We start from the raw sequence: 16,944 nt of genomic DNA, 5'->3' as shown, positions 1-16,944 counted from the left end.
CTTGGCAGCAAATTCCACTGTCGAACAGCTCTTACTGTCAGGAAGTTCTTCCTAATGTTTAGGTGGAATCTTCTTTCTTGTAGTTTGGATCCATTGCTCCGTGTCCGCTTCTCTGGAGCAGCAGAAAACAACCTTTCTCCCTCCTCTATGTGACATCCTTTTATATATTTGAACATGGCTATCATCTCACCCCTTAACCTCCTCTTCTCCAGGCTAAACATGCCCAGCTCCCTTAGCCGTTCCTCATAAGGCATCGTTTCCAGGCCTTAGACCATTTTGGTTGCCCTCCACTGGACACGTTCCAGTTTGTCAGTGTCCTTCTTGAACTGTGGTGCCCAGAACTGGACACAGTACTCCAGGTGAGGTCTGACCAGAGCAGAATACAGTGGCACTATTACTTCCCTTGATCTAGATGCTATACTCCTATTGATGCAGCCCAGAATTGCATTGGCTTTTTTAGCTGCCGCGTCACACTGTTGGCTCATGTCAAGTTTGTGGTCAACCAAGACTCCTAGATCCTTTTCACATGTACTGCTCTCAAGCCAGGTGTTACCGTTCTTATACTGGGAATTGGAATCTGCACAGGAAACAAAACTCTTGGCGTGGCAGCAACTATTCTGTGGAACTCCCTGCCTTTTGATATCAGGCAGGCTCCTTCACGGTGCTGTTTTTGACCCTGCTAAAAAACCCTCTTCCTTTTGGCTAACCCAACCAGACAAGCCATTTTATTATGCACATTTGTGTTTTGTTATCATGTTGCAATGCCTACTGTTTTCATAAAGCCTTGTTTTTATTGTTATTTTAAATGAATGTTTTATACCATTTATTGAGACTGCTTGGAGAGAGAGATATATATATTGTTAAAGAAATACAAATAAATTAAGAGAACTTTTGATTCGTTTACTCACATATATAATTTTTAAATTTTTTTTGAACAAATTTTCCAACATAATAACTCCAAAGCAACGTGATATATGTCTTTGGCCATCACAGCCTGAGACCTCCCTCAACCCCTTCTAATGGTTTTCCAAATTTTTCTCTGATTTTGCATTTTATTGCTATGCTTATTGCTAAAACTCCAATCTTACATCCACTAATCTTAGTCCTTTTCACAATAATTTGTAAAGTCCTCCTTACAAAACTTCCTGTAGTCCTACAAGTGATGTTAAGTGATTACAATTGTCTTTCAAATACAACATAAATTTCTTCCAGTCCTTTAGGGAAATCTGGTCCTGCTGGTTTCAAATTTTCCCTGTTAGTCTCGCCAGTTCGGCATAAACCTTTTACTCTCAATTCTAGGAGTGAAGCGAGGCGCTGTATATGTTTCGAGAAGGGTCACCATGTTAGCCTCTTGTAGCTAAAACAACAAATGTTACATTCCCATCGCTGCTTATTCCATTTCCCCAACGTCTCCCTACCTGCTAATTTCCAAATTATATTTGAGCTTTCACATGTAGAAGCCATTTCTGGAAACACAGCTGAAAATATAGGTCGTATTTGGTGCTATTTCTGAAAGGATTTCTTTTTCCTGGAAGTAAATAACATTGACCTGAGCACAAAACTTCCACTGTAGTCCACGATATTTCCGGAAGTGGCTTCCACATCAGAAACACAGCAGAATATGTCGTAAATTTAGTGCTAACCTTAGTGTTAATTGCAAGCAGATTCCCACTCCCCACCGGAAGCAAATACAGTGGTACCTCGGGTTAAGTACTTAATTCGTTCCGGAGGTCCGTTCTTAACCTGAAACTGTTCTTAACCTGAAGCACCACTTTAGCTAATGGGGCCTCCTGTTGCTGCCGTGCCGCCGAAGCACGATTTCTGTTCTCATCCTGAAGCAAAGTTCTTAACCTGAAGCACTATTTCTGGGTTAGCAGAGTCTGTAACCTGAAGCGTATGTAACCAGAGGTACCACTGTAGCATGGAACTTAGCGTGGAACTTCTGCTATGTTTCCGGAAGTGACATTTTTACCATCATGCGGAAGCTCCAATATAACATGGAAATGAATAGCTAGGGAACTGTCAAGAGAATGGAATAAGCTGAACGGAGCCTTGGTCTCCCTATCTTCTGCCCTACCAGTACCAACGTCCACCAGCCACTGGAGGGTGACAAGAGAGCGTCACTTGGATACTGGATTCTTATTATTATTATCTGCTCTCTTTCCCCTTAGCTGTTCATGATGGACAACTCCTTGACTGACTGGCGAATTGCCGTCAGTTGCCGGAAGCTGGCATTTATCATGCTGGAGCTGCTGGTCTGCTCCATCCACCCCTTGCCCACCGGAGACTTCGCCTGCCTGGAGCCCCAGCCCACGCAGGCCTTCCTGTTCCTCTCCGAGGTCGACATGCTGCTGTCGCTGCTCATGTTCCTCCGCCTCTACCTGGTGACGCGGGCGGCCCTGCTGCAGAGCAGCGTTCTGGGAGACGCCTCGTATCGCAGCATCGGGTCCCTCAACAAGATCCACTTCCAGTACCCATTCGTGCTACGGGTGATGGTGAACAGCCAGCCAGGAAGGGTGCTGCTGATCTTCACGATGGGACTCTGGTTCATTGCCTTCTGGGTGCTGTCTGTCTGCGAACGGTAAGGACCGGGGCTTGCCTGTGCTGGTGTTAGGCAGCGAGGGTCAGTTAATAATAATAATAATAATAATAATAATAATTATTTAGGGATGCAGGTGGCGCTGTGGGTTAAAGCACTGAGCCTCTTGGGCTTGCCAATCAGAAGGTCGGCATTTCGAATCCCCGCGATGGGGTGAGCTCCCGTTGCTCGGTCCCTGCTCCTGCCAACCTAGCAATTCAAAAGCACACCAAAAAGTGCAAGTAGATAAATAGGTACCACTCCGGCGGGAAGGTAAACAGCATTTCCGTGCGCTGCTCTGGTTCGCCAGAAGCGGTTTAGTCACGCTGGCCACATGACCCGGAAGCTGTATGCCGGCTCCCTCGGCCAATAAAGTGAGATGAGCGCCGCAACCCCAGAGTCGGCCACGACTGGACCTAATGGTCAGGGGTCCCTTTACCTAATAATAATTTATTATTTATACCCCGCCCATCTGGCTGGGTTTCCCCAGCCACTCTGGGCGCCTCCCAACAGAACTAAAAGCACACTAAAACATCAAACATTAAAAACTTCCCTAAACAGGACTGCCTTCAGATGTCTTCTAAAAGTCAGATAGTTGTTTATTTCCTTGACTTCTGATGGGAGGGCTTTCCACAGGGCGGGCGCCACCACTGAGAAGGCCCTCTGTCTGGTTCCTTGTAACCTCACTTCTCACAGGGAGGGAACCGCCAGAAGGCCCTCGGAGCTGTACTGCAGTGTCCAGGCTGAATGATAGGGGTGGAGACGCTCCTTCAGATATACTGGACTGAGGCCATTTAGGGCTTCAAAGGTCAGCACCAACACTTTGAATTGTGCTCGGAAACGTACTGGGAGCCAATGTAGGTCTTTCAGGACAGGTGTTATGTGGTCTCGGCGGTCACTCCCAGTCATCAGTCTAGTTGCCGCATTCTGGATTAGGGCAAAGGGGGCACTGGCCCACCGAGCTCAGCCGACCCACCCACCTGCAACCAGTCTAGGGGGATGACCCTGGCAGTCTGCTTCCTCCTCTTAACCTCAGGGTTGCTCTTGTACAACGTGGGAGAGAGGAGGATAGGGACCAAACCAGAATGGATTAGCTGTGTCCCTCTATAAGACACAGCACCCCCCACTTCTGTTCTAGCTGCAGACTGAGCCTGGAGCTCTCTGCTTACAGAACATGTGCTTTGTCAGTTAGATGGACCCATCTATAGAAGGAACCCATTCTACTCTGAAGCAGTCCAGAGCACTACCCTCTTCCTTTTCAGAGCAGGCCTTTGTTTGTAAAGGACAATCCCATTTTCCGCCTGATGCCCAGCCAACAGGTAAATAAACTCCCCTGATGAGCCGGAGGCTAGCAACTGAGTCAGCCTCGGCGAAAAGAATAAACAAGCTTTTTGTCACTTCAGGTGACACTCAGTCAAAAAAATAATAAATAGGCAAAGCCCATAGATTGGATTTCAAAGCTTTTGCGAGGAAGATCAGTTGCAAAACTAACAGTCTCCTGCTCAAAAGCTGCAGTGTTGGCATGCCTGCCCTGGTGCATGATGGGAGAGAACGCTTGCCTAACTGGACCGGGTTATGTTTCATGGCAAAATGTACCCAACTCCTCTTGATTATTTTCCTCGCTCTCTGGTGTCCCCCTCCTCACTATGCCAAGCTGCCACGAGCAAAACTTGAAAGCCTTATTACCCCTCATCGACTTGCAAAGAAAGACAAATGATGTCATCGCTCCTGCCCTGCTCCACTCCTGGTCTGTTTGGGCAGTGGTCCGGACTGGGCCCAGAGGGAGAGGGCCTGTGAGGGAGCAGTGGTGGTAGTGGCACGGAGAGCATAGCCACGGTGGCTGGAGGCAGTACCCCTCTGAATTCCAGTGGCAGGGAGTCACAATCAGAGAGAATGCATTTGTGCTTGCGGTGCCAAATGTATTTTTATTTCCCAGGGTCTATTTTGAGTCAGTTTGAACACTGCTGGTACCTGTTCGCTGATCTGATATTTTAATCTCTTGCGTATGGGTGTTTAATTTTAGTTTTTAGGAGTTTACTATTTCCCCTGTCCTCTTAAGTAACCCTGAAAGGTGCAGTATAACTCTCAATACAGTGGTGCCCCGCAAGACGAATGCCTCGCAAGACGGAAAACTCGCTAGACGAAAGAGTTTTCCGTTTTGGGCTTGCTTCGCAAGACGACAGTGTCTTGCGAGTTCTTGCTGTTTTTTTCCCCTTCCCCCCCTTTTCTAAGCCGCTAAGCCGCTTATCAGCTGATCCGATCAGCAGATAAGCCGCTAAAAGCTACTAGAAGCCGCTAATAGCGCTAATCCGTCAATGGGATTGCTTCGCAAGACGAAAAAACCGCTAGACGAAGAGAATCACAGGACGGATTCTTTTCGTCTTGCGAGGCACCACTGTAATGTGAAATACACATTTCCTGACGAACCTGTCTTTGTTCCCACCTGTCAGGGAGCATATGGACAACGACTACCTATATAGCACTTTCTGGCTGATCCCCATCACTTTCCTAACCATCGGCTACGGAGATGTTGTTCCGGTGACGGTGTGTGGAAAAGTCGTGTGCGTGTTCACTGGTGTTATGGTAAGAGATGTGTCTGCGCATGGTGCAGAGCTGAAACGTGCAAATCCGGAATCTGTCTCCCAGCCCCCCCCAAAAAAAACTTAGGCATTTATTGTGTCCGTATCCCACCCTTTTCTTCAAGGAGCTCAAGGTGGCTACGTGGTCTCTCCCTCTCTGCATTTAATCTTCACAACAACCCTGTGAAGCCAGCGTTCAAAACCCCACCCAGCCGTGAAGCTCACTGGGTGACCGTGGGCCAGTCACTGCCTTACCTTGCAGGGTGTTTTGGGGATTAAGTGAAGAGGCTCTTTGGAGGAAAGTGTGGACTAATAAAATCGATTGGGCAGCGACTGAGAGGCAGCTGCTGACTCCAAGGTCATCTGGCTAGCTTTGTGGCTGACTGGATTTTTGAATCCTGGCCTCCCAGGTCCTAGTCAATCACTCTAACCACTACACCACACTTCCTCTCAATTCTGAAACGGAACGCAATGCTACTTCAGAACTTTGGCAGATGGACTTGAGTGCTTTAGACTCAAATATATTGATTTGATTTTCTTAGTATCATTCTTATTATTGGTCAGGCGTCAAATAAGAAATCCCATGAAGCTGTCAAGTGCTAAATGCCGCTTTTTGTGCTGGGGGTCAAGGGCTGTCGGATGCTATATATAACCGTGGTCTCTTGGCGAATTTTTTTGATAACAAAACAGGAACTGATACCAATCCTTTCCTTGGCATTACTGGGAATGTAGCCTGGACCAAATGAAGTTGGCTTGGATGGACTATGGATTCTGTATTTCAAAATCATGGGATTAAATAAGGAATAGTCAGATCTGGTCCATAGCTACTGCTGAAAAATTAACCCAGAAATGAAGGTAGAGGACAAACCCAAAAAAAGATTTGTTTTCAACAATGTGGCAAAAAATTATTTTATATATTAATGGTGAAAACAGTGTTCAAATGCCTCCTGTGGAATATGCTACGGTTTGAAGTTAACTTTTTGTCTTCAAATTAAAATGCCATAAATCCTCGATGGCAATATATTTATATTTATCAATAAAATAAATACTTTTTAAAAAAAATTATATATATCACCCTCCCCACCTCCAGTAACAATAATAATAATTTCCCACCAAGGAATGTGAAACAACACAAATTTACACTGTGTGTGCATTTGCACATTTCATTTCCATTGGATTGTATTGTTTTTCTTGACTTCCTTATTCTTGTGTGTTAATTGGAAGCCTATGTTCGTGGACTTCAGATTTTGCTGTTTATTGATGATATGCTTTTGCTGCTGCTCTATGGATCGTTGCACGGGTAGCCCAAGTTGAGATTTTGAGATTTTGGGCTTCAGCTTCCATCAGCTTTAGCCAGTGTGCTCCATGCTGATGGCGGCTGCAGTCTAAAAATGTATTGGGGGGTCTTCCCCACACAATTGTGTGCTCTGCTTTAAGCTGCTTTGTTTTTTATTTCAAACAAGTAGTATATAAATCTTGTGAAATACATATGCATTTCCAAGATGCTTAGAGACTATTCATGCAGCAAGTGATTAATGAGGATCACAAACATAATCACAATAATCTACTATATATTTTGGAAAGTTGCATGTTTATGCATTATGCGTTTGGGCATCTCTTAAGAGGTCGTTACCAAATTTTGCACAGTAGTTCCCGAGATCAAGGAGCAGGTTTTCATCTGTGCTTGGATACAATGCGATGCCATTTTGAATGAAGATGGCAGATTGAGCTTTTCAAAACTGCACTGATAATCAAATGCACCAACTGGGCTGATTTTTTGTTTGTTTTTAAATTTCTGAGTTATGCGAGGAACAAGGCTAATAATACAGAAAATCCTGAAATTAGGTATGTGCCCTTCCACCGAGCTATCATAGTCCCTATCTGCCACAGTAATTCCTAGTTTGACCCGAGGCACAAGGTGTATATTTCCTCTGTGCCTCCAGTTTTATTGCTTCAAACTCATTGTCCTCGTTGTTTCTTTGCAGGGAGTGGGCTGCACGGCCCTCTTGGTGGCTGTTGCTGCTGATAAGCTGGAATTCAGCAGGGCTGAAAAACACGTCCATAACTTCATGATGGATATTCAATGTGCCAAAGAGGTAAGGCAGAAGATGAGTTTGCTGGATCAGGGCAACAGCCCATCTAGTCCAGCTTCCTGTTCTCACAGTGGCTTGTGGGGAACCAGTAAGCTGGATGAAAAGCACTTTTCCAACCTGCGATTGCCAGGAACTGGTGCTCAGTGGCAAAGCAGAGCTTGTAGCTGCTGATATTCTTCTTCGCCATGATTTTGTCCAATCCTCTTTGAAAGCCATCAAAGTTGGTGGCCATCACTGTGGCAGAGAGTTCCATAGTCTACCTATGTGCTGTACTTAGAAACACTTGTATCTCAGGGTTGCCATACGTCCCGAATTTCCCAGAAATTGCCGGTATTCGGCCATTGGAAACAGTGTCCAGGCAGAAATTGCCCAACATAAAAACACACACAATAAAACTTTAAAAAAACAAAAACTTCCCTATACAGAGCTGCCTTCAGATGTTTTCTAAAGGTTGTACAGCAGTAACTCTGGTTGCGAACAGGATCCGTTTGGAGGCCTGTTCGCAATATGAAAAGAACACAACCCGCAGTGGCGCGTCTGCGCACGCGTGGGTTGCAATTCGCCACTTCTGTGCATGTGGGTGACGAGCAGTGAAACCCTTTCCAGTACTTCTGGGTCGCTGCAGGACGTAACCTGAAAGAACGTAACATGAAGCGGATGTAACATGAAGTATCACTTTATACTTATCTCCTTGGATTTGGGGGTCGCATAGCTCCACACCCTCCAACATTTCCAGGCTGCCAGGCAAGACTTACCTTCCCCCTCTCTGTAGATAACAGCATGAAGCGAAAGCAGGCTTTTGCAGCAACAGAGAGCTTTACTGAACACAGCACAAACATTCAGCATCCATTTTCACCATGCAGGTACTCCCAATTGAGTTCCTCCCACTTCCCTCCAATTACTTTTGTCTTCCCGTCTTCTCACCACGTGATCCTCCTTCACCACTGAGCCTTCTGAGAGGCTACCCTATCCAGACGCCTGGCTCTAGGGCTCATGGGCTCCACAACTTTCTAGTGAGGGAGATCCAACCAGCTGTCTCTCTTCCCATTCCTCTCCCCTTGGTTGCGCTTCTCCCAGCTCAGCCCAATAATCAGTTCCCAAACTGTGTCCTTCTGCAAACCATTGCTCTAGGTCGATACTATCCTCCTGCTCCAGAGGAGCGTCAGGATCAGACCCTTGAGCAGAGGGAGAGGGGGGCTTCCACCATTCTTCCTCAGAGCAATACCCTTCAGTCTGGTTCCTGACAACATCCTAAGAGGGACATTCTGGGATCAAATCAGAGACTGGGACAGCTTCTGTAAATCCAGGACTGTCCCTGGAAAAGCAGGGTTGCCATATTTCAAAAAGTAAAAGCCAGGACACCCCAAAAGAAGTTGCTGAGCTTATGTTGAACAAACCCCAAAGTTGTTGAGCTTTTTTTTTACAGCGCGATTTTTCGGTTGCCTAAGATCCAGAGGCACTTGGAGAGTCATGACATTTTTTACTCACCTTCTCTCTCAACTAAAAAGTACCAGATGTGTCAGCCTTTCCTCCTCAGAGAATATTTCCCATTATGTGCACCTGGAGTGGGTAACTTTAGTCCATCAAGGGCTGCAGTCCCTTGGGGAATAATATTTTTGAGCCTGCATATTGGCAGTGGGTGGGGCCACTCTTTTTTATGTCTGCTACCTTTTCTCTTTTTTCTATCACCCATTCTCTCTCCCTCCCTCCCCTCCCTTCCTCCCCCCGCCCCCCAGTGGGCTGACAGGAAAGGAATAGGTTACTCTCGCCAGACATCTGAATTAATTGTTTGCAGAGGATTTTTGAAATTCAGCCAAGAGCGTCACATGCACGTTGCCCACCCCCCTGACTTTTCGGATCAATCAATTTCAGCAAGATTAATGTGGGAAGTGTAGCTTTTGGGTTTCCTTAATGCCTCTTCTGTTTTCATTTCGAAACATCCTCTTTCTTGTCATCATTCACCAGAAGTCAGGAATTAACAGAAGACAGGGCTTCCTGGTCACATCATACCTTCCTCCTTCCAGAGTTGCGTATCTTTGTTGGCTACAATTTTTGGTGAAATGCTACCATTGTTTTTTCCACAAAGCGTGTTCCTGCTTTGCAAGTTTGCAGGCTCTGGCTCAGTTTTGTGGGGGAGGGGGCTGGATATGGGTCAGGTGGGTTCCCAGGTCAGCTTGATCTGGGGCCCCCACATTTGGGCTTCTGGTCGGGTCAGGGGCCTGCGGACAGCCTTAATTATCACAGTTGAAGGAACAAAAATACTCAGAGCCAGGCAATGGTACCCCAAGAGGATCGGGAGGGGTGCACATGAGAGAAAAGTGTGTAGCCGAGGGAGAGTCTTAAGGGCCAGAGAGAAAGGCCTGGAGGGCCGCATCCCTGGTGTCTACAATAATGAGGTGGATGGACTTTGGCTTGACTTTGGAGGAAGCAGTTTCATACGTCCAAGACTTCTACACTGATGAACTGCAGATCTACTCCTCGCTATTTCCTTGCCCTTCCAAACTGAAACTCTACAGGGGTTTCTGCTGCAGCATTTTGCCCTGCAGAAGAGCTAAAAGGCTCCCCTATTTGAATGTTAATATGCAAATAAAAGGGGCATTTTTTTGTGTGGTTAGCTCTTCCAGCAAGGGGCAAAAACTTTAAACACGCCTGGCTCTGTTGTTCAATATATACGATATACGATATCTTTATTGTCATTGTCCCATGTAGAACAATGAAATTGAAAAACTACGTAAAACATTCAAAAACCCCTAAAAACTCTGAAACCCCATTTTAAAATACACTATACTATAGAGACCCCTTATGCTGTGTTTAGAACCAGAATTGCATTTGTGTAGAAACTGTTTCTCAGGCGGCTAGTCCTGGCCTTGGCAGGTGCCATTTTAATGTGCCCTGTGGACCACAGTTTAAGAACCCCCTGCAATAAACAGTAATCGCTGTCCCTGGGCTCTCTGCCCTGTTATCTCAGGGCGTGTGTAGGCATACATGCAAATCAAGACTTCCTTGTGGGTTTCCTCCTCCCTGGCCTCCCCCCCCCCAACGCTTTCACAACACTTTTGACAGATGTCCTGTCCTAGCCGGCAAAATCAAAGGCCAATGCAGTTGTCAGTCTTCCTCCTTCTTCCACTTCATGGGTCATGAATGGCACTGCAGGGAAGGGTTGCAGCTCAGGGACAGACTCTCCTTCACTTGCCAAAGGTTCCAGGTTCAAATCCCCGGTATTTCCTGGTAGGGCTGGCAAAGCCCCCTTGCCCAAGTTGTCTCCCAGTGACGTCCACAGGGCCAAAAGTTCCCCAATCCAGTTGCAGACCATCAAAAACTTTCTGCAAAAGGAGCATAGATCAGTGGTCGAGCTCGTACTTTGCATGCGAAAAGTCTAAATCCTTGGCATCTCTAATTAATGTCTCCTTGGCTGAAACTCCAGACAGCCTATGTCCGTCAGGGCGAGAGAAGCCCTGAGCTGTTGGGCCTGTGCTCTGACTTCATCTAAGGCAGCTCCTTATGTTCCTAGCGACAGAGAAGGGAAACTGAGCTTCGGCGAGCCGTCACATCTCTCTCTTTTCTCTCCATTTTTTTTGCACCAACCTCTAGATGAAGTGGTCGGCCGCCAATGTGCTGCAGGAGGCTTGGATGCTGCACAAACACACCAAGAGGAAGGATGGCCTAAGGACACGCAAACATCACCGAAGGCTGCTGGCAGCCATCCATATGTAAGTCAATCACTCCCAGGTCATGGGGTGCTCAGGTGTAGTGCCAAATCGGGGGGGGGGGAGGAGGCTGGGCAAGGCACCTTCCGGGGCAGAGGGATGCACTGCCCTGGTCCTGCTCTGCCAGTTTCCCCCTTTCTATGTCGTGGACTGCTTGGGTGCCAAGGAATGGTGGGAGAAACCACCAGGCGAACACCCAAGGGAAGAAGGCTCAGAGCCCTGGGGTTAGAGCCAGTGTGGTGTAGTGGTTAAGAGGAGTGGACTCGTAATCTGGTGAACGGGGTTTGATTCCCCGCTCCTCCACATGCAGCTGCTGGGTGACCTTGGGCCAGTCACACTTCTTTGAAGTCTCTCAGCCTCACTCACCTCACAGAGTGTTTGTTGTGGGGGAGGAAGGGAAAGGAGATTGTTGGCTGCTTTAAGACTCCTTAGGGTAGTGATAAAGCAGGATATCAAATCCAAACTCCTCCTCCTCCTCCTCCTCCTCCTCCTCTTCTTCTTCTTCTTCTTCTTCTTCTTCTTCTTCTTCTTCTTAACAATCCTCATTAAGTCCTCTTATTTTTGCTGTTAACTTTGCCTAATTCTACATCATCTTGCTTATTCGTTTTTCTTTGGTTGGAACGTCTTCTTCCTTCCATTTTTTGTGCATAAAGATTCCTAGTCAAGCGAGTCAACTGATCGTTCGATTTGAGATGGGAGGCGGCGGCGACGACAAGGGCCGGTTAGATTTGTTACCCGTCGTCCGCCCTGCGTGCAAGGGCTCTGAGCCACTCGCAGATGGGCCTGGGAGGGTGTTGTACATTTCGCTAGAAATTATAGCGAGCGCTCGCAGCCAGTGATCAGGGTTTCCTGAGGAAAGTGCACCGGCGGGTCACGGCCGCTGCATACGTTTTCACTGTTAAAACTCTTCTCTCCATTGCAATTTGGAAAGGAAGCACATTGGCGAAAGCCCAGGAGGGGAAATAACTTCTCTGTTCTCCTCGTAGGTTCCGACACGTGAGGATGAAGCACAGGAAGATCCGAGATCAAGTGAATGCCATGATGGATGTCTCTAAGGCGAGTTGTGCGCCGGGGACATTGTTGCCCGGTCAATAAGAGGCTGTGTACACACAAGTTTAAAGCGTATTGATCCCCAATAAATGTATCCTGGGAAATTGCAGTTTACCCTTTACAGAGCTACAGTTCCCAGGCTTCTTTGGGCTGTGGTGTGGGGAACATGTTTTACATGCGCAGCATGTATGCATCCTCTGTCGACTCTCCTGTGGTGCAACGGACTAGTGCATCTGGCTGTTAACCAGAAGGCTGGCAGTTTGAGCCCACCCAGGAACTGCTGTGGGCAGAATTCTGGCATCAAAGGGGGTCAAGGACCCTTCCAACTCTGCAATTCTGTGGTTCTATTAATCTAAGGCAATGCAATGCCTTTAAGCGCAGTGTGTTTCCAATATAATAAGCATTAGCAAATTCTTGCAAAAAGGCCACTGATAAGTTCCTGAAGGTGTAGCTTCTATGACAATAAAGTGGTACCTTGGTTCTCAAACTTAATCTGTTCCGGAAGTCTTTTCCAAAACCAAAGCATTCCAAAACTAAGGCGCACTTTCCCATAGAAAGTTGTGCAAAATGGATTAATCCGTTCCAGACTTTTAAAAACAACCCCTGAAACAGCAATTTAACATGAATTTTACAATAAACAAGCCATAAACAATGTACTCCAGTCACACAATCAATCAATCAATCAATCAGTCAGTAGCTGAACTGGGTTCCACACAGTCACAAAAATAAAACAAAAAAGCCGCAAAAAGACAAACACAAAATAAATAGCAAAAATAGACAGACCTCAGCGGAACACTCAAAACAGAAGTGGGGCACTCAAAACGGATTCTGAAAAAAGTTCACAAAAGTTCGCTGTATTTTGTGTCTGGGGGAAAGTAAATTATTCCAAATATAAGCATTGCTGCTGCTTTTGTTGTTGAGATTATTATTTTTCCTGCCATTCTCTGAGTGGGCTCAGGGCAGCACATTGAGTTTCTCCACCACCCCTCCCCATTGATCCTCATAACCACCTTGTGAGGTCGGCTAGGTTGACTAAACTGATGGACTTGATGTCATCCAAAAGGCTAAATAAGAAGTGTTAGCTAGATCTGGTACTGGACTGCCCTGATATCTACAGATGAAGGGCAGCATACAAATTAAATAATAATATCAGTGTGAATATATTATATATAAAAAATATAATGTAATAGAAGGCTTGGGATGAGGCGATTTGTGCCTCCCCCATCTTATATTTCTGCAGCTGGTTCTTCCTGCCTAAGTGCAGAACCTTACAATTTGTCCCTATTTTGTTAGTTTTGGCCCAGTTCTCTAATCTGTTAAGGTCGTATTGGATACCAATTCGGTCTTCTGCGCCATAAGCTACCCCTCCCAGTTTGGTGTCACCTGCAAATTAGATGAGCATCCCCTCGCTTCCTTCATCCAAGTCGGAACCCTGCAGGACCCCACTTGTCACTTTCCCCCCATCCCTGAGGACAAGAGCGCCACCTGTGGGCCAGTCCCGGGAAGTAACTTGAGCAAAAGCTGAACTGTTGACGGCCGTGTCCTGTTCTTCCTCTGCTGCAGATGCAGATGATCATGTGCGACCTCAGCTCCAGCCTCAGTAGCTCCCACCGGGAGCTGGAGAAGCGGATCGAGTCCCTGGACAGGAAATTGGACGAGATGACGAGGCTTCTCTCGGGACTCGTGGACTCCAAGCAGCGGCAGGAACAGCGGGCGCTCTGAACGCCAACTGCAGTTTGGTAGGTGTGGCACCTAGAACTCTGCGACAAAAACCCTCTTCACAACACAAGATTCTGCAACTCGAAAACACCCAAATTCTGCAATTGGAATCTGTTTGGCTAATTTGAATATACTAGCAAGTTCTCCCCGGGAATTATGTCTTTCTGTTCTTCCCTCTGGAGCCTAGAACTTGAGAGACATGCTGGGATCTCTAACCTACGCTCTGGGCTCTAAAAGCGGGAGTGGTTTTTTAAAGTGTTTTTTATCTTTTTTTGTATTTTGTATTTTTTCTTTTATTTTTATTGTCTTTCTTTTTCTTCTTTTTTAATTCATGTAATTCTTATCTTTGAAACCTTAATAAATACCATTAAAAAAATAAAAAATAAAAGCGGGAGTGGCGAGACCTCTGACCTTCCCAACGCCCCTGGACTACAACTCCCATCATTCTGAGCCATTACCATCACTGGCTGAGACGGATGGGATTTGTCGTCTCTACCCCCACCCCCCAAAAGGGAGGGGGAACTTGTTTGCGAGCTTTCTGGGGTCTAGTTTTAATATAATCCTCCTCCTTCATGGGATGCAGGTGGCGCTGTGGGTTAAACCACAGAGCCTAGGGCTTACCGATCAGAAGGTCAGCGGTTCGAATCCCCGCGACGGGGTGAGCTCCCGTTGCTCAGTCCCTGCTCCTGCCAACCTAGCAGTTCGAAAGCACAGAGTGCAAGTAGATAAATAGGTACCGCTCCGGCGGGAAGGCAAATGGCATTTCCATGTGCTGCTCTGGTTTGCCAGAAGCGGCTCAGTCATGCTGGCCACATGATTTGGAAGCTATACGCCGGCTCCGTCTGCCAGTAAAGTGAGATGAGCGCCGCAACCCCAGAGTCGTTCACGACTGGACCTAACGGTCAGGGGTCCCTTTACCTTTACCTCCTTCATTGCAGGTTTTTTAAAGCAGAGGTTGGATAGCCACCCCCCAGGGATGCTTTAGTGAAAATTCCTGCGTTGCAGGAGGTTAGACTAGATCCCTCCCAACTCTACAATTCTATGATTCTATCTGTTCCTCCAATATTAGTGCCACTGTGACCTTTGTTCTCCTTTCCCTTCCAGTTGGCTAAAGAGATGGTTTTGATCATCCCGCTGAAGCCTTCATAGACAGAACTTTTTAACTCCTCCTGCCTTTCTTCATGGGCATCAGGCAGTGTGTCAGGAACACACGGGACTACACCGCCACCTTGTGGTGGAGGAGAACCACTGCAGGCATTTTGAAAAGCCGACCCACCACATCAACAGACAAAAGAAAAGGAGCGAGGAGGAGCTTTCGGAACTTTGCTCTCCGCGAGAAAGACTTCTCGAACCTCTGAATGGATTTTTGTTGCGTCTTGCAAGAGGGACTCTGGATGCAAAATCAAAAGACAGGACATCCACTCCTCTGGCAGGCTTCTGAGCTGTGGGCGGGGGAACCAAGAGGACAAGATACAGGAATAGGTGTGCTTGAAAACTGTGCAAAGTCCTTGCCCTTTGGCAAAAGACAGTTTGTCCATCCCGGGCAGGAATGCAATTTTCAGGAAGCAATTGCTAACTGGCTGCACAGGATCTCCTGAGATGGGGGGGGGGGAGGACCCCACACCCTCGAAGTTCAGGCTTGCATATAACCATGTTTTTGGTCACCTAGAGAGTAACAGTTGCTGCAGGCGAGGAAGCTTGTGTGTGTCTGTACCGGGGGTGGGTTTATCAATTAAGGCGGTTGATGCTACACCAGTGACTTAACATAAGCTAGGGCTAAGCAGGCAAGCTTCTGACAGTGCGCAGACTACTTGCCAGCCTGCTCTTGACATTTACTATGCACCTGGAACAAATGTGCCTTAACACTGCAGAAACACAACTGCTGGCAAGGAGACCCCAGTCAGGAGCTCCAGAGACAAGCAAGAGCCATTGTTTTAGACTAGAATACCCTAAGGGTCCCAGCTTCAGTACGTTTAAAAGGTTATGTTAGGCACAGGGGGCAGAAAGATGCCTTGTTTGCGCCATGGACCTCGGAAGCAGGCGAACTAGACGAAAGGTTGGATGGATGCGGCGGTCCAACTCGAGACGAAGAGTGAAGTTCTCAAAGGGCTGCTTAGGCTACCTGTTCTGTGAGAGCTTGTAGGAGTCTCTTAAGTGTGGGGAAACCTCAGTAATCAGCCGCTGAGCATCCTTTGTCTGGCCAGAGGGGAAACTTTGCAAGTCAGCATCTAGTGGGGAGAGCTGCTTAGCTCTCGGTTTTCAGGTCAACACTGAAATGCAGAGAGACGTGCTTTCTTTTAACAAGGTGTGCGGACAGGAGAATCACAATTTGCACTCGGGTCCTGGTTTCCGGCTTCCCACAGGTATCTGGCTGGCCACCAGGAGAACAGGATGCTTGTCTAGATCCACAGCAGGCTTTTCTTACATTCTTAGGGGATCAGCTTTTAGAAGCCATGCTTTTGTGGGGAGCCGACTGCCGTCGTTTCCTTCCTTTCTGTAGAAGTTTGGGAAGCACATAAAACTGGAGGTACAGATTCCTACCTCTCCCCTAAGGCGAGAACTTGATTTTTTGATTACTTTTGGTCTCTCAGGCGAGAGATGAGGGAAGCCGGCGGTGTTATGTATAGGTGGCACTCTCCATTATAGTATTTTCTTCTCTCCTTTTTTTCTTTAGAGGGGAGGAAAGGAATAGACGAAGTGCCATTGCCCAGTCTGTTAGAAAGAGGTTTCTATCGCCTCTCGTGAGAACCTGCTGCTTCCCCAGTGAGAGGCAAGGGGAACGCTTGGTATGAATGCTCACCTGGGGGGTGTCTATATTACTGCTTGCTTGTCAGTACTTGACATTTGTCTGGCTCTCATAGCGCAGACATGCGAGGATGAGAGACTGATTTATGGCAGCGATTGTGGAGTGTGATTGGAGGGTATGATAGAATAGTAAATTTGAGTGCACTGGAGCATTGATGTGTGCTGACCATGCAAGGTGTGTGTGAGAGAGAGCGAAACTGAACGGTCTCTGCATTTTTAGCTGTAGATTAAGTTGTGCAAATTGCTGAATAGGAAGCTGGGCATTTAACTGGATTGATTCATTTAATGGGATGATTGATTGATGTACAGTGGTGGGGAAGAATGAGTTGATTTTCTTTTGCTTCATTGCGAATCAGATTTGTTTTTTTATAAAAAACGTGAAATTTATACTTATTAGCTCATTTTTAATTATT

At 46.8% G+C, this 16,944-nt stretch overlaps 1 protein-coding gene across 1 annotated transcript in view; it reads left to right on the top strand.

Annotated features, from left to right (window-relative positions):
* The window catches only part of KCNN4 (potassium calcium-activated channel subfamily N member 4), a 49,536-nt gene extending 32,618 nt beyond the window's left edge, over positions 1-16,918 (top strand). Inside the window, exons 3-9 of the mRNA XM_082231791.1 lie at positions 2,172-2,581; positions 5,029-5,161; positions 7,143-7,253; positions 10,842-10,960; positions 11,944-12,013; positions 13,571-13,746; positions 14,831-16,918. Of these exons, the coding sequence (XP_082087917.1) occupies positions 2,172-2,581; positions 5,029-5,161; positions 7,143-7,253; positions 10,842-10,960; positions 11,944-12,013; positions 13,571-13,729 (1,002 nt within the window). The 3' untranslated portion in view covers positions 13,730-13,746; positions 14,831-16,918. The remainder of the gene's footprint in view (positions 1-2,171; positions 2,582-5,028; positions 5,162-7,142; positions 7,254-10,841; positions 10,961-11,943; positions 12,014-13,570; positions 13,747-14,830) is intronic.
* Positions 16,919-16,944: the final 26 nt, after the last annotated feature.

Source organism: Podarcis vaucheri, assembly GCF_965113315.1.
Source record: "Podarcis vaucheri genome assembly, chromosome: 7".
Taxonomy (NCBI): domain Eukaryota; kingdom Metazoa; phylum Chordata; class Lepidosauria; order Squamata; family Lacertidae; genus Podarcis; species Podarcis vaucheri.
The sequence above is the reverse complement of the archived record's forward strand: the minus strand, read 5'-3'. Positions and strand labels throughout refer to the sequence as shown.